General features: G+C 35.2%; 1 protein-coding gene across 4 annotated transcripts in view; it reads right to left on the reverse strand.

The window, feature by feature from the left end:
- The window catches only part of Lgr4 (Leucine-rich repeat-containing G protein-coupled receptor 4), a 329,080-nt gene that overhangs the window by 27,830 nt on the left and 282,631 nt on the right, over nt 1–18,619 (reverse strand). For all 4 annotated transcript variants that reach the window (XM_074185451.1, XM_074185450.1, XM_074185449.1 and 1 more), the window contains 2 exons: nt 10,846–10,962; nt 1,384–1,616 (listed from right to left, as the gene is read on the reverse strand). In XM_074185451.1, the coding sequence (XP_074041552.1) occupies nt 1,384–1,616; nt 10,846–10,962 (350 nt within the window). The remainder of the gene's footprint in view (nt 1–1,383; nt 1,617–10,845; nt 10,963–18,619) is intronic.

Consider the following 18,619-nt stretch of genomic DNA (forward strand, 5'->3'; position numbering starts at 1 on the left):
AAACTCTTGTGTATAAAACTCCCGGTAATACTTTAGAAGATTTAAGAGAGCGAATAGTTGCCTCGTGTGAAACTATACGAAATACGCCGGGAATATTTGAACGGGTGCGTAATTCCATGCGTAGAAGGGCGGAAGCATGCATACTAAGTGCAGGTGGCCACTTCCAACAGTTTTTATAATCAGTTTTGGTATTATTACTAATTAACAAATTTGTGCTATTCGTTTAGACGTACTGTCACAAAATAAAATAAAACTCGTTTTTGTGAAAAATTTATTTTTTTGCAGATTATGTTTTCAAATATTATTAGGGAATTGTTAATGCGTTATGAAGCAATTTTCAGATTTCATTCATTTTAGAATTGATCTAATTTCTTAATTTGCTTTCTGTCGATTTTTATTTTTTTGAGTGAAAATCATGCGTTGTACAAAAATAAATGAGTATTTTAAAAATGATTTTATTTTGAAAACAAGGCATTGGCGTAGTACTTTTTCCCCAAAAATATTCAATGCGTAAACCGTAGGGATGCCACTGTTTGAAAAAATACAAATTTGTGTACATCAGAAAATGCGCCTTGAGGCATGGAACATATGTACCAAATATGCCAAAGATGTCTACAAAATTATCTCAATTATCATTAAAAAACTGATTATTTTTGAAAACTTTGCCACCCTGTATCTCAAAAGTTAAGGCGTTTAGGACATACGTCCATAGGAAGTTTTTTTCGTAAAATGGGTCTAAGAATTACCTCCTCAAATATTAGCATGTGTTTAAGGAACACCCTGTATAATTGTTGACCTGCTTTTTTATTTTTCCTGCAAACCATTGTTTCAAAAGGTAATCAGGGTGGCTCGTTCTCAACTCAAATAATTTGTAGCTCTCGAACCATAAGCTTCAGACCACATGTCTTATACTCTGTTGAAATCTGCTCATCATGAAGCATCTGATAATGCGAAACAATATAGGGTGATCTATTTAAAACAATTAGTAACATGCTCTGAGGGTGCGATAGTGGAAGTAACATCAAATGTGAATATGTCAAAATGTGTCCTCCTGTATACTATTGTTGAAGTGTTTTTTTATTTTTCCTCAAAATCATTGTACTAAAAGTTATTCAGGGTGGCTCGTTTTAAATAGAATGCACTGTATAATCAGCAAGTGTAACATTTCTATACATTAATTTAGAATGCGCCATTTTGCTGCCAAGTACCCGTTTAACCTCATATTGGAATTGTGAAATTGTTTGCTGCATCTTTACCCCCAGTGGGGGTAAAAAGGGGCAGAGGGTTTCATCAAATGAGGTAAAAGAGGTTAAGTTTCATCATCTATGGCTACAAGCGGCGCTTGAATACTAAACATTCATTTATTTCATTATTGATACTCACCACATAACTTGCATATATAACTATGTCTCCATATGTACTGATAACTGAGGTATACACCTCTGTAGTATTGATCTTCAGATGCTATTATGAATAAGTACACTCCCATCAATAAATCCGAAAGAGCTAAATTCTTCAGATACAAGGAATGCACGACGTTGTTGGTAGGGGCAAAATGACGTCCCAGCAAAACTATTATGTTTCCTGTACAGCCTATCACACCCATTACCCAAACACTGAAAAAAAAAATCACTGAAAATGATTATGGTTGGTAATGTTTCTGGTTGAATGGTAGAATTGCCAATTTATAACAGGTCTTTATTCATCGTAATAAAAATAAACAGTAGAAAGATATGATGAAACATAATATGATGAATGGGCGAGGTTCAGCTATTATAGCTGCTTTCCAATTTATGAACAATTAAAACGTGATGTCAAAATTGAATCCAGGTCTCAACCATTCAAAATTGTATATGTACAGGGTGATTCAAAAGTACTTTGACAAAAATTGAATAGAACTGGCCGATACTTGATGAAAATCCATATTAAAAAAACTAATAAATAGAGTTTATTCTATGATTTTCACTATAAGGGTTTTACAAAAACCGCGACACGTGTTTCGCTATACAATAGCTTCTTCAAGCATGCTCCGAAATTCTTCGGAGAAATTCGTAAAACTAACCGACGAATCATTATCCATCATGACAATGCGAGCTCTAACACATTTTGTCAAACGTGTGAATTTTTAACAGTCACAACATCGAATTGATGACTCATCCTTCGTACAGTCCTGATTTGGTACCCAAAGACTTCTTGTTTCCAAAAAACCATGTTTTGCAGGTGTCTCAAGAGGAATGGTTTGAACGAAGTGTACTGATCATCAAAGGGAATATTTCGGAAAACAATAAAGCCGTTTTCATTAAAAAATGTTTTTTATTATTTGTTATTCCCGAAATATAAATAGTACTCCTCGAGACAGATAATTACTCAAAATCACCCGAACTTTTCGAAGCAAGTTAAGGTTGTTAATTTTGATATTATCAAGGCGTGACAATTTTCTTCATTAGACTAATGGCAATAACAATCAATTTGTTCTCATTTATGAAATTATAATGATATATAACAGTTGTTTTTTTTTAATTCTTTGAGGTAAAAGGAAAATAAAGCTGGTATCGTTAGTATATGAGTGAACACCATATGTTCTTATTCATTAATTGTGATAAAGATCGTATAAATGCCAAGGATACACCGCCGTGGCTTTTTATTTCTTCGAAATTTGAAATACAAAAAACTCATTTCACTTCCTTGTTGTACCTCAATGACTGAGCTGGAAAGTTCCGGGCCTAAGAGAGAAACCGCGTTTTTTTTGTTCAAAATTGTTTGTTCAAAAGTACTATAATTTGAAATTTTTATTTTTCAAAATCGGTTCATGAGTTCCAAAATAACAGGGTCTTACGGTTTGTAATCGCACACACATTTGGATTTGACTTAGCTAGTTGAAAACTAAATCTTTTTCTGGGAAAAGGTTTTGGCTTTTTACTTCTCCATCCCTATGAAAAAAGCTCCGTCACGCTGGAACCCGCTTTGAAAAAAATCTACCATGTTTCAGCCTACTTCACCTACAAACGATACTAATAAATGTAGTAATGTTCATTTTTTTTTGTAGTCTTATAGGTTACTGAGTGCGGACTATTGATATTATTCAAACTACGAAATACAAGTAATAATGCGCTAAAAAGTTTTGAAATAGGTTCTTAATTGATTGTAGTTTATTGTAGTAACAACACAACACAATTTATTTTATATTCTTTTGAAGTATAGCAAAAAAACTACGATAAAAAAACTTCAAATCATGAAATAACAATTTTCCTCAAACTACAAACGATGGAGTTGATTGTGGCTGAAATTAGATATTTGTATACTAAAACCAATAATGATTGAGAGTAGAAGTAAGCCCAGTTGACAGCAAATCAGGGGCCTGCTTATTAATTTTTGAGAGGGTTAAGAATGAAAGAAAAATTCTTATTACAATTAGTTCAAATATTCATTTCATTTTTCACTACTGGGTTGCAGCAATTGATAAGTGAACTCTTTATAACTATTCTCAAGCTTTCGGGTAACTTAAACTCATCGTCAGGGCTACTAGAAAATACAAATTACAAATTTTTGATAATAGAATATAATATAAATGTAAATGTACAAATTTTCGTCTAATCTTCAACCTCAGATTCGTCACTGTTGCTACCGCTATCATCAAAGTGAATTATGATTGGTTCAATATTGTGTTCAATACGGTTGTCTATGTCCCACATTTTTTGCTCCTCTTTTAAAACATGCTGCATGCATTTCTTCCAGTCTTCTGCAGAAACAGTTCGAATAGCTTCTTGTAGGTGATGTTGCACGTCCACTAATTTGAATGTTCTGTTTTCTCGTGCCACATATCCTTTTACTTGCGCCCAGATTAATTCTATTGGGCTTGATTCGCAGTGGTATGGTGGTAACCTTAAAACTGTAATTCCACGACTCAACGCCATCTCATCCACTGCGAATTTTTTATATTTGTCTGTGTGTAATTTTGTTAGCTGAAGTAGTTCTGCCTTTAAACTATCTTTGTTATATTGGATGTTCTTATTAATTAACCATTCTTGAATTGCTGCTTTTTTCCATGATTGTTTCGGTAATGGTTCTAAATGTCGACTATGGCATGGGGCATTGTCCATGACGATGACAGACCCAGGTTCCACAAGTTGAATGATGCTATCAAAACATTTTTCAAACACCCCCGCATTCATTTCTTCATGATAGTCGCCTGTTTTCTTAGATTTAAATATTAATTCACCATTTGGTAAAAATCTACTGTCGCTTCCTATATGCGAAACTATCAGACGACTACCTTTTCCAGATGGCTGTTTTAACCCAACTGACAAACCTTCAATAAAGGCTTGTCGTGCACTTGTTATATTACCATCCTGCCATACTTTTTTGACCGTATGTCCTTGGTTAACCCATGTCTCGTCCATGAAGTACAATTTTTTTTTGAGCTTCCGAAATTCGTCAATATTTCTCAGATAGTTTCTTCTCCATGTTATTATTTCTTGACGTTGAATGAGAATGCTTTTCCTGTCAACTTTTCCGTACGTAAATTTCATTTCGTGTACAAGTTTCCTAAAAGTTTCTTTACCCATTTTTGGGACCAATTCATGATCGCTAAGTGCCTCCAGAACTGTTTGTAGTGTGGGCAGCTTATTTCTGAAAAAAAAACTGTGAATAGTTCTGCGTATACTGGTTTTGGCTTCTTCATCAACTGTGATTTTTTTTCGTCCGCTACTAGTTTTTGGCGTTTGTACGTCCCCATGAATTTCTGCTTCTCTTAGTATTTTGTAAATCGATGATTTTGGTACACCGGTATAATCAGAGCACATATCAACTAATTTATCTTTTTTAATTGTGGAACTTAATGATGTAGAAATGCCCGGTTGGTTATTCGGAGGTACACACGTACAATTACATCACATATGCACAAAGTCATCTTTTGGTGGCTGATGATCTCTTTCAAGACAGTGAAATACTCGCAGTACAATTTGTTTTTCTCTTACTGACCGAGACTCCGACCGTTTTACCTTTTTCGACGTGGAAGGCCCGACCATGTCTCCCATTTTTTGAGTAGTTTGAGAACGGTGTAGAAATATAATTATGTAACGCTTAAACACTTATTAGCACTATCATTTTCACCAATTGTTATCACAACATGTCGATTGCTGACTAACTTAACTGTAAAACGTACAATTCACGCTGTATAATTCCCAAACCAATGATACGCTCATGGCTGCAAGTACATTAGTGAGGACTGCAACGATGAGATGGAAGTTACGGTTGAGTGACAAAGACAGAAATATCGTTGCGTACAGCGTTGCCACTAGTTGTAATAAATATCTAACACTATACAGAAAATAATGAATTTTAACTGATCAGTAATCGGTAAATGTATAAGTATTACTCATTACAAGCTCATTACTGATATATAATGAAGTTGAGATTGGTCGATGGTTTAGACCCTTTCTCATTGAATGTTTCTGATCTGGATTATTCAAGTGATGGTGTTCCTTACGTATTATGGATATTGCTTCGTATTTGGTTTTTACCCACAGCTTGTATTCACATGTGAAGATGAAGTCATATACAAAGATTGAGAACAATTTATACATTTTAGTTGGCAGGTGAGTTTTTCTAAACTGGCAGTATGCTAACTTTCTGATGGTATAGTCAATTCATCAAAGAAACAATACACGTGAAACTGTGTGTAACCACGATCAGCTATGCCCGTGAATGGTTATGTTTATTGTCTTCTTTGTTGATCAAAAGAATGATTCAATATTCATTTGAATGTCCCAGTGTTATTCTTACAGTAGATACTAATCTTAATAAATTATTTTCAGGTCAAGAATTCACAGAAAGCAAATGCGAAACCTTTAGATGTTTGGTGTGTCATAGCAGAATATGGAAGCATATGTACAGCTCACTGTACTTTTATGGCCGGAAACAGTGAAGTTTGTAATTACGTTGGCGCCAACGTGATTACAAATACCTGCTAATTATGCAAATACCAAGAAAGCGGCAATGTCATGCACAGATATAGAAGCTGTGTAGCCAATCTCATCTATGACACAGATGTTCCCAATTGTACCAGTAGATGAAATGGATTGTGAGTTCACAATTACTATGGATTTTCATCAAGTAACGGCAGAGTCAATTGAAAATATTTTGAATTGTTGAACTTGTTTTGTATGAAAAGCTCTATTTTGAGTTCTCTTGAGATTTGTTTATTGTCTATGTTTTTATATAATAAATGTTCTGTGTACCACGAATATCGACTTTTAATTAATAAATTTATTGAGAATATAATAAGAGTTTTGATATTACAACACTCAATATACAATTTATGATATAGTCTTTTCAGTCAGTTGTTCAAATTTTAGAGCCAGGTCTTCCATCGTTAAATCAGTCGGTGTTGAAATGCCTGTTTCTTGTCCATCTCTAGGTTCATCATTATCAAAGTCAGTATCCATATAAGACTGGAGTTCATTCTGTCAACAAAAACATTTCAAAATCATGTTAATACATAAGTATTTCACCTGAAACAACACCACTTACTTGAGATAATTTTCTTTTATCCAACCTCGCTTTTCTTTCAACATCTTTATAAGTTTTTCGAACATATTGAGCTGAATGTCCCATGTTCTACGAAGGAACCCAGTCAGGATTGGTTTCATCCTCTAAAGCAGGGGTCTCCAAACTTTTAAGCCTTCGGGCCATAATGATTTTTTCAGTTTGTTCCAAGGGCCAATTTCTGCCCTTAACTATATTTCTAGACTAGGATAGTCGCAAAGTGCGTGCTCTAAGCAAACTTACGCTTCTTTTGCATTTCGATTATTATTGAAATGTGGCGAGTAGTGATACTATGTACTATATTTTTCAGCTACCTGCTAGATGGCATTAGGCGTAATTAAATATTTGGATTTACCGCGTTGGTTCTAGAAAGTTCTGGTTCTAGCTAGTGTATTTCGATCACCTCAAGATGACAGTAATGATTGCATATAAAAAGACTAGCGGCGTAACTGCGAGGTAGTCTGCGTAGGAAAGGCGAAGGAAGCGAAACTATCTATTGTGAAATAAAGTAACACCCGTCAATAAAAGTATTTTGATTTGACTTATTGCTTTTATGTGTGATTTGTTAGTATGGAAAAGAAGCGAAAAATCGACAGCGAATTCAGAACGTTCCAAGAAAAATGGAACTTTCAGTATTTTGTGATTGAGTCCAGTAATAAGGCGCTATGTTTAATTTGTAATGAAACAACCATAGCCGTTCTCAAAGACTATAACATTAAACGACACTACGAATCGAAACATCTTCAAAGTTACTCCAAGTATACAGGAAGTTTGCGAAAGGAAAAATTTGAAGCTTTGAAACGCGGACTCAATTCGCAGCAATCTTTGTTTACCAAAGCGAATACTGAACAAGAGCCTGCAACTCGCGCCAGCTTTCGTGTGGCTCTTGAAATCGGAAAACGTGGCAAACCATTCACCGATGGAGGAATGATAAAAGAATGCTTGATTGCAGTAGCCGAAGAAATATGCCCCGAAAAGGTAAATTTATTTAAAAGTGTCAGTTTGTCAGCAAACACCGTGGCTCGGAGAGTGCAAGACATCGCAGAAAATATATCATCTCAACTGTCTGACAAAAATGGACATCATGAGTGGTTTTCTCTAGCATTGGATGAGTCAACGGATGTGTCAGATACTGCTCAGGTGTTGATTTTTATTCGCGGAGTAGATAAAAACTATGAAGTGTATGAGAAACTTCTTGATATTGATGGTATTCACGGCACGACAACTGGGGCAGATATTTTTAAGGGAGTTGAAAATGCCATTAATAAAAAGAACCTTCGATGGAGACATTTTTGCCGATTTAGAAAATAGTGAATGGATATGGAATTTAGCCTTCTATGTCGATTTGACAAATCATATGAACGAACTAAATTTGAGATTGCAAGGAGAAAATCAGCTTCTCCCTGATTTATACACCAATATCAAATCCTTCAGGCAGAAAATAATACTATTTCAATCGCAATTACGTAAAAAATGTTTCACAAATGTGATATATTCAGCCACACTACAGAGACTGAATTTCCCCTGAATTTTGGCAATTGAAACTTTGAGTGCTTTGAAGATGAATTTTGATACTCGTTTTCAGATTTTGATGTCATTGCGAATGAAATTGAGCTTTTTCAAAATCCTTTCGATTCTGACATTGAAACCCTGGCTCCGGAAGTCCTAATGGAAATTATTGATTTACGGTGCAGTGATATGCTTAAGAACAAATATCAAAATTCATCTTTGTTGAAATTTTATAAGAGTCTTCCACTGGAACAATTTGATAATTTGCATAAATCTGCCCGTGGGTTGTTTTCTGTTTTTGGTACTTCTTACTTGTGTGAGAAAACGTTTTCCAAGATGAAGTACACAAAGAATGTTTACAGATCTCATTTAACCGATGAGCATCTTAAATCTCTTTTGATAATTGGTACAAGTAAAATTGATCCACAACTACAAAGTATTGTCGGTGGAAAATCACAATTACATGAATCTCATTAGTGTTTTTGTTTTACTGTAATTCATTTCAATTATTTGTTAGTTATTAATATGCTTGAACTCAGATACTCAAGTTAAGTTTCCTTTGTCATCATTTCTGTCGTTTAGTTTTACCTTGCAAGTGAATAAACCCGAGTAATTATCATTCTGTGTTTTTTTATTCAACTTACACAGCAATAGTAACAACAATTAGGTAATCATTGGCTGTCGCGAGCCAGATTGATGACAGTAAATCATTGGCTGTCGCGGGCCGGATTGATGACACTGGCGGGCCGGATTTGGCCCGCGGGCCGCAGTTTGGAGATCCCTGCTCTAAAGAAGCAGGTTTGCCTGAAAATAATATGCATATTATCAAGTAGTTTTCACTTATCGCAAAATAGTTTTTAGAGGAAATCTGAAGTATTCATAGACTCACTTGTTATAAAATATCTGCTGCAAACTTTTTGATTGATGATCTTCGAATCTATGAGATCATCTCGCTTGATTGCAGCTAACCATAGGGCTCTTCGCTTTCTGGATAACTCATAAACTTGTGTTTTAAAACTGTAGGAACAGAGTAAAACCTGACTTTATCCCTGTTGTTACGAGATCAACAGCCAACCACAATGCACGTATTCTTGCATTTCCCTTTAGTTAAAGCACTAATTATTAATCAAAATTCAAAAACACAACCGAAATATGCACAGAAAATCACAAAAAGAAACAAAAACTACTATGGTCGCATATCATAAAATACAATGTTTGCCCTACGCCGCCATATTGCATTCGTTTTGACAGGTCGCTGGATTGGTCTATGTAAGACCATGCCTCTCTATTGTCTTTTGTTACTTTGAGGTTAGAAATAATTCTTAATCCTGAACATCTAACATGAGTTCGTTTTTTAATTCGGAAGTCAGGTTAGATGTTGAAATGTTTTTACTTCAGATTTCAGGTTACATATGTTGTCGATTTTATTTCAGTCATTTTTGATGTGTTTAATGGTAACTACAAACATCTAATTTCAGCTACAATCAACCCCATCGTTTGTAGTTTGAGGACAATTGTTATTTCATGATTTGAAGTTTTGGGAAAGAAAGTTTTTGGCTTTCTACTACTCCATCTTGATACAAAAAACAAGGATGAGGGAATCTTTCAAGGAAAGGAAGGAAGTAATCAATTTTAAAATAAGTAACTCTATACATGGATGTGTAGATCATGCAAAGAAGTAACTTTCAGACACAAACTGAAAAAAAGTCCTCCTGAAACAGCTACTTTCATATAAAAATTGAATTACACGAAAAAAAAATTCTTTCGAAACAAATACTTCAATATGAACACTGAATTATACAGAAGATACTTTTCTCTACTCAGTTTGTATTTCAAACATTCGTTGTGGACTGAAAATCAGATATCATTCACATGAGTTCTATTTTAAATGAATGGTAATAAATTGCACTTACATGGAACACTGTCACCCTCACTGGTATACACCGATGTTTCGCCATAAGACACTTGCCACAAGGCTCTTCAGTACCAAATTGGATAACATAGTTATCTATAATGTTAAGTGCAATTTATCACCAAGTAGAACTCATGTGAATAATATCTGATTTGTATCCCACAACGAATGAAGTATTTGTTTCGAAAGAATTTTTTTCTTTCGTGTAATTCAATGTTTATATGAAAGTAACTGTTTCAGTAGCACTTTCTTTCAGTTTGTGACTGAAAGTTACTTCTATGCATGATATTCACATCCATGTATAGAGTTACTTATTTTAAAATTGATTACTTCCTTCCTTTCTTTGGAAGATTCCCTCATCCTTATTTTTTGTATCAAGATGGAGTAGTAGAAAGCCAAAAACTTTCTTTCCCAAAAATTAATCACTCCTAAAAATATAACCCCTTCAATTCATGATTTGAAGTCTTATTATCGTAGCTTTCTTGCTATACTTCAAAAGAATATAAAATATAGTAATATTTTGTTGTTACTACAATAAACTACAACTCATTAAGAACCTATTTCAGAACTTTTTGGTACATCATTACTCGTCCTTCGTAGTTAGAATAATATCAATAGGGCTTTCTCAGTACCCGATGAGACTAAAAAAAAAATAACTTTACTACATTTATTAGTATCGTTTGTAGGTAAAGTAGCCCGAAAAAAGTTAGATTTTATTCAAAGCGGGTTCCAGCGTGACAGAGCTTATGAAAAAGTATCTGGGAATCTTCTAAAGAAATGAAAAAAGCAATTAATTTCAAAGTAACCTATCTTACAAATATACACGTTTCAATTAAAACTGAATCTATAATCATTAATTATCCTTGAATGTTACTCACCAAGTTCTTAAAATCGGATTAGCTAACATATGTTCTTGACTAGAGATACCATCTCCCTTGGGATAACAATTTCGTACATGTTGGGCCGATGAGCACATTTCAAATCTGTCAAAGTATCTGAAACAAAAACAATAGGAGTTTTTGAATGAAAATGTCCACAATTGAAGAAATTGTTTTGGGTGGAAACATTTCCAAATCTATTCTAGTCTATGTAAAAATATGTTGAAGTTCAATTGGGTTTTGTTTCTAAAATTCGGTTAAGTTCAAATTACGCGGGCTTTGTTCATTCGATTACTATTTTTTATTTTTTATGTTGGTACACTCAACTCGAACATATGTTCACAGATGCAGCTGGTTAGCACGTTTAGTTTGTTGGTGGAAGGCATAAAAGTTAGAAGTAATAATAATAATAAATCGGCTTTATTGATAATACAAAAAAAACAATAAAAAGATATATTTGAAAATGAAAATAGGTTACAGGAGATTCTGGTACTCCTTGGCGAAGTCTAGCTCGAAGCTACTCTTAACTCAACCAACAAGCACCACTCCATAATGAACGCAAACAATCAAAAATAAAAGCAATTTTCAGTGATGGTACCACGAAATGAGAACGGTAAATATAATAATAATTTGTGATTACCTTCTGAAGATAGTTGATAAATAATTTAATTTAATTGATCTGTTGTCTAAAAAGCAAATGTTGACATTACTGACTATCATAGATATAATTTTTATATTTGTATTTGAATTTCCTGATATTGAATCTCTTCAATTGCTCGGGCAATGAATTATAGAGTTTTACAGCACCAAAAAGAAATGATCTCTGAAACTGTGCAGTGCGATGTTGTGGCATAGTTAATTTCTTTTTATGTCTAATATTTCTTGAGTGAATATTTTCACGCAGAATTAGTTTTTGTATTAAAAGAGGAGAATGGGGAAGGGTGATCAATTTATGAAGAAAACAACTCAAATGATGAATCATACGGTTTTTCATATTGAGCCAGCGGGAGTTTTTGAAGGCTTCAGAAATTGAATCATACTTACGAAGTCCATAAATTAGGCGGCCACAAGAATTTTGCACTTTGTATGTTCTTTTTTACTGAATCATATAAGTATGGCCCATATATGAAGTCACAGTAGTTGAAATGGCTTAGCACCAAACTATCACAGAGCATTTTTTTTAAGAGATTGGCTCAAAATAAAACGATTACAGTATAACAGTTTCAATGACATATAAGATTTTTTCATTAAATTTTTAACATGACTAGTGAATCTAAGATCATTGTCAAGCATCACCCCTAAGTTTTTATCTGTATTGACAGGAGTCAAGATAATATGACCTAGTTCTAAACGGAAATTATTTTCTGCAAATTTACGATTCTTCTGCGATCGAAAGTGCATCATCATTGTTTTATTAAGATTAATTATTTTCAAATCATGTTCACTTGATAGCCCATTGATCAAATCAAGATCAGTGTTGAAGAGATTTTGTGCCTCAGTACACTCATCGATTTTAAAGTGCATGTATAATTGTATGTCATCAGCATACGCCTGTATTTTACATTTCTTGATGGACGAGATAATATCAGTAGTATAAATGATGAACAATAAAGGTCCCAAAATGGTACCCTGTGGTACTCCTGATAGAATATCAAGAGGTGAGGAGTGATGACTATCAACAACAACTTTTTGAGATCTACCAAGTAAATAGGACCAGATGAGAAATAAGGCAGCACTATCACAACCGTAATATTTGAGTTTCATACAAATCAGCTCATGATTGATGGTATCGAATGCTTTCGAAAAATCTAGTAGTACCAGAGTGCTGATCATTCCCTTATCAATAAGATCAGAATAACTAGCTGGATCATTATTCTTGGGAATGGGTTTCCCAATAGCAATTTTCCACAAGTCTGGAAAATATGAACGTTCAAAACAACAATTGATGATATGTGTAATATATTTATCTATAAACGGGCTACAAAGTTTCAACATTCTGATTGAAATATTATCAACCCCTGAAGCTTGACTTTTAATATCATTCAGGATTTCATGAATAGCTTCTTCACTAGCGAATCGAAATGAGAAGTTATCTTGCTGATTAAATAATTATTGCTATAAAATTCAATATTTTCATCACAATTATTAGAAACATTTTGTACGAATTGGGCAAAATAGTTGTTTATTTCATCGGGATTCGAGAGGTGATTGGGCAATGAATATTGTTATTTTGAACGAACATTGAGGTAAGAAAGAGCATTTCAGGTTTTGCGTGGTATTTTTTCAGAACAGACTTGATATATGTCCTTTTTTCAGTTCTAACTCTTGACAAGGTATAATTTCTCAATCCTTTATACCTCATACGATCATTAACAGATTTAGTTTTTTTAAATTTTTGAAAGGCTTTATCACGTTCTTTCATAAGGAGTCTGAGATTTTGAGTGAGTCAAGGAGAGGGTGGTTTGGTAATTCTTACTTTTTTAAGAGGGGCGTGTCTGTCAAAAGTAGAGATTAAAAATGAATTGAAATTGTACAATTTATTATCAATATCATTTTCACTTATAATTTCGAACCACGGCAACTGGTATAAATCTGATAAAAAAGTATGCAAAGTGAAATTGTCGAAACAGCGGTATGTTACAAGTTTGGGTTCTATTTTGAATTTCTTTGTTGAATATTCAACGTAAACTAGCCTGTGATCTGAAATGCCTTGGGATGATAAAGTACCAGATCTCACAACATGATTATTATTGCTAACGAAAATCGGGCCAATGAGCGTGCTAGAAACGTTGGTGAGTAAATTTGTGTGTTCGGTGTTTTCTGCTATCGAAAATATTGGATCGAAGAATTTGCATAAAATTTTGTGTGAAAAGTGGAATTGAATGCTCAGAAATACTTGAGATGTTGACAGTGGCATACGGTGATTGTACTCTGACTCAGAAAAATGTTTACAGGGTACAAGTTTTTCACATAAGATGCGAATGACGACGCTCGCTCTGGACGCCCAGGCACATCAACAAACTATGAAAAATTGATATGGAGAATCGTCGAATCACTATTAGCGAAGTTGATGAGGATGTTGGCATTTAGGTTGGCTCAGGCCAAGCAATTTTTTCGTAAATTTTGGGCCTGAAGCGTGTGGCAGCATAGTTCGTTTCAAAGTTGCTAAATTTTGACCAAAAAAACCTTCATTTACAACAGTGAAAAATTGAGTGGCAGAGTTCAAAAGGGGCCATACGAGGATCGCAGTGGTCGATCAAATGAGGTGACGACTCCAGAAACTTTGAAGAAACTCCACAAAGCGGTACTGAATGATTGTCGACTGAAGGTGCGTGAGCAAGCATACTTAGTAGGCATTTTAAAAAGGGCGGTACATCGTATACAGGGCGAGCGTTCGTTAGGAATGTATGGAGAACGATTCAAAATAAAAACTTGAAATTTTGTTCTCAACAATAATATTTTCAACTTCCGGTTTTTTCCGTTATAGCGGAAGTTGAGGGCAACTTCCTTATTTCAAATAGAACAGCCTGTATTTTATTAAATTTTTGAATTTCTCAGCACATTTCAGGCCCACTTTGTATAACAATGCCTATACCCTAATTTGTTAGTTTTCGAGATATTAATTTTTTTCTGAAAAATTTGACAGTTATAGATCCACTCCGAAAAAATCATAACTCATAGACAGTGATAGTTGAAAATGTGAAATTTCACAGAATCATACCTTAAGCATCAAGTCATGAAAAGGTCTATCAAATTTTCGAAAATAATTTACAGGGTGGTAGAAATTTCCACCTAAAACATAACTTCGAGAAAACTGATGAAACACGATTTTTTTAAATGGAAACTATACACTATTCTATTATTTTTGGAAACGACGAAAAAAAAAAATCAAATTCATGAAGAATGTCCTATACCTAAAATACACCCCTAGCAATATATATCCGATTTTAGGAAATACTTGAAATGTAAATCATTTAAAGCAGTACCAAACCAAGAAAGCTTTGCAAACAAATGAAGCTACAACAAATATGTCAAAATTTGATACGATATAATTGACGTGTATTTCGTAGTTTTCTATTTGTGTGCAAAATGTCTCGTTTGGGGTATTCCAATGAAGATTTTCTGAATTCAATAATCATTCATGGTGGATGCAATAAGATAATGGACAGAACTTGTCGTGTTTTTGCAGAAAGATTTCCAAATCTACACAGACCCAATAAAAATATTCTGAGAAGATTAAACTACCGTGATTTTGAATCTTTTTCGTCTGTCATCAACAAAAAAAAACACTCGTAAACAATGAGGACATCAAAATTGAAGTTTTGGCCTACTTCTCAGCTTATCCAGAAAATTCGTTGAAAGATGCAGAAAAGTCACTTACATTTTCATGTTCGTCAATAAACCGGATTTTAATCAAACATAAGTGGCGTCCCTTTAAATATCAGCAGTTTCAAAATCTAAAACCTCACGATTTACCTGTACGAGTGGAATTCTGAGAATGGTTTCTTATCATGATACAGGAGGACCCTGAGTTCATGAAGAACATGATATCGACAGATGAAGCCAAATTTGCCAAGAATGGTATGTACAGCCGCCATAATAGTCATTTTTGGGTAGCAGAAAATCCAAAGCTCGTTCGCCAGCGCAACTTCCAGAAATCATGGAGTTTTAATGTTTTTTGTGCTATAAAGGAAGACCGAATTTTATGTTTATATTTTTATGAAGAGAATTTTAATAGCGATAGATATTCGCATATAATTAGGAATGTGGTTGATGAATCCATAGGGCATGTTTCTGAACAATACCGTTTCAATTTATGGTATCAGATACATGGAGCCGCTGCACATAGTACTGATACCATTGCTGGGTTGTTGAAGATCAGTGGCTTTGCTACAATGGGCCATTAAAATTTCCTCCTCGCTCTCCAGGCCTGACGCCACTGGACTTCTTCATCTGGGGATATATCAAAGAAAATGTTTATGCGGATCCTATGAGTGATAAAGAAAACATGAAACGAAGAGTTCTGAGAGCTTTCGATAAATTGATTCCTGACTCCATACAGAAAGCTACAAATAGTGGTATGCAGAAAAGAATACATTCTTGTTTAGAACAAAATGGCAATGTCTTTGAACATTTGTTGAAATGAACCACAATATTATTTGAATTTAAAGAAATTAAGTTGAATTCTAAAATTAAAGTAAAATCTAATCTTAAAAAATATAAACAAAATAAAATTACTGTGTTCGATATCAATGAACAAAGATATAATATTCATCACTCTGATAGTTTTTCATTTCAATCCATCCATTTTTATGTTGAGTTACCTTTTACCAACGACAGAGTTAATATTAGTTCATTTGTTTTCAAAGCTTTCTTGGTTTGGTATTGCTTCGAATGATTTACATTTGAAATATTTTCCAAAATCGGATATATCTTCTTGCTAGGGGTGTATTTTAGGTATAGCACATTCTTCATGAATTTGATATCTTTTTTTTTTCGTAGTATCCAGAAATAATAGAATAGTGTATAGTTTCCAATTGAAAAAATCGTGTTTCATCAGTTTTCTGGATGTTATGTTTTAGGTGGAAATTTCGACCACCCTGTAAATTATTTTTTTAAATTCGATGGACCTGTTCATGACTTGATGTTTTAGGTGTGATTCTGTGAAATTTCACATTTTCAACTATTACTGTCTATGAGTTATGCTTTTTTCGGAGTGGTGCTGTAACTGTCAAATTTTTCTGAAAAAATTAATATTTCGAAAACCAACAAATTTGGGTGTAGGCATTGTTATACAAAGTGAGCCTAAAATGTGCTGAGAAATTCAAAAATGTAATAAAATATAGGGTGTTCCATTTGAAATAAGGAAGTTGCCCTCAACTTCCGGTATAACGGAAAGAGACCGGAATTTGAAAATATTCTAGTTGAGAAGGCTATTTTGTAAAACCCACCACCACAAAATTTCAGATTTTTATTTTGAATCGTTCTCCATATATTCCTAACGAACGCTCGTCGTGAAAGACCTTGTATAATCTGAAAATTTGGACATGAGAAAACTGTGTGCAAGATGGGTGCCGCGTTTGCTGACACTCAAGCCAAAACAGTGTCGTGACGATGTTTCAATTGGGTGTTTAGCGAAGTTTCACAGTAACAAAGCAGAATTCTTGTGTCGCTTCATAACCATGGATGGAACAGGGGTCCGCTACTTCACAGCCGGGACAAAAAAACATTCGAAACAGTGGACTCAAAAGGGAGAACCGGCTCCAAAGAAGGCATAGACTGTTTCATCCGCAGGCAAGGTCATGGCATCGGCAGATAATATTATTCATTGACTATCCTAAAAACGGTAAAACTATCAACGGCGAGTGTTATGACGACTTATTGCAACGTTTGAGTGGAAAAGTCGAGCAGAAACGGCCGCATCCAGATGAGAAAAAAAGTTATGTTTCATCAAGACAATGTACCTCCACGGAAGGAACCCCTAGAAGGTTGAAGAAGCCGCGCAACGACAGTAAAGTCGCTGCACCTTCTAAAATCTTCGCGCCACCGTGAGACACCTCAAGTTTGCCATCAAAAATGAGACTAACCCGTACGGTGAGGTTACCGTAGTATGGAAGAGTCTCATCAGAAATCAACCGCTGGAGAAGCTGGACAAGATTATCTTCTTCTCCCCCAGCAGCAACAGCAAACCGCCCACGTTCAAGTCGTGGACGTACTCCGATGAAATCATCAGTGTGGTCTGCGATAACGACGTGACGCTAGAGTGGCTGAAGAAAGCCACAATAAACCCCAAGCCGTGGGAGGAGGCATCACTTGCGGTCGTCAGTGTGGATAAGCTCCCAAAGCTTACTAAAGCCTCGCTCTGGATCCCGGAGGACGTCCACAAGACGACACCCGGTGAAATGAAGAGGGTGCTGTGTCAGCTGAAGGCGCAGAACCCTGACCTGATGGTAGCAATATGGTGCACCATGAGGTGAAGATGAACCCACAAGGACACCTCTTCGTCTTCGGGATCGGATACGATGATATGGCTGTCCTCAAGAAGAAGTCGATGAGGATAAGCTACGCGTTTACCTCATTGACTATAAGGGCAACAACGAAAGAAGCCGAGGGTACCTCTGGAGAACTTAGGTCCTTGGAAGTCGAGCCACCTGAAGTGGATATTGACCCCAAGACCATTATGGGTCCCGAAAAGGAAGTCGAAACATCTGGACAGATGACAATCGATGGCCTGTCGAATGAGACACCTAAATACAGGGAGGCCGCCCTCTCCCTAGTGGAGGAGCAGATGGACCTCTAAAGTATCTCCAAATACAACAACTGTCTCATGGGCAAGGACGTTGGAAAAAAATAAATATAATACAATGCAACCTCCAACACAAAAAAACGACAACGGCAACACTATGTCGCCACCTTGTTGTATTGGAGAATGCAATAGCTCTGATCCAGGAGCCCTGGATGGTAAAGACCAAAATTACTGGTTTCAGTAGCCTAACTGGTCAAATTTTCAGCTTACCAAGCAATCAGCAATCTAGGACAGCTGTTTACATTCCTAGGAATTACAAAGCCTTTCCGATGGCACAATTCAGCATCTCAGACCTTACTGCGGTCAAAGTGGAATGTCCAGATGGAAAAGGCAAATATAAGGCGTTTATACTCGTATCGTTGTACCTCCTTCCAGATGCAGCCACCCTACCACCGACGAGACAAATCTGTTTAAAATCTGTTTTTCCGTTAATCAGCTGTTGCCCCCATACGAACGACAACTCTCAGA

This window comes from Leptinotarsa decemlineata, unplaced genomic scaffold (assembly GCF_025532065.1).
Source record: "Leptinotarsa decemlineata unplaced genomic scaffold, Ldec_3_MD MMD2_tig00026374_RagTag_RagTag, whole genome shotgun sequence".
Lineage (NCBI taxonomy): Eukaryota > Metazoa > Arthropoda > Insecta > Coleoptera > Chrysomelidae > Leptinotarsa > Leptinotarsa decemlineata.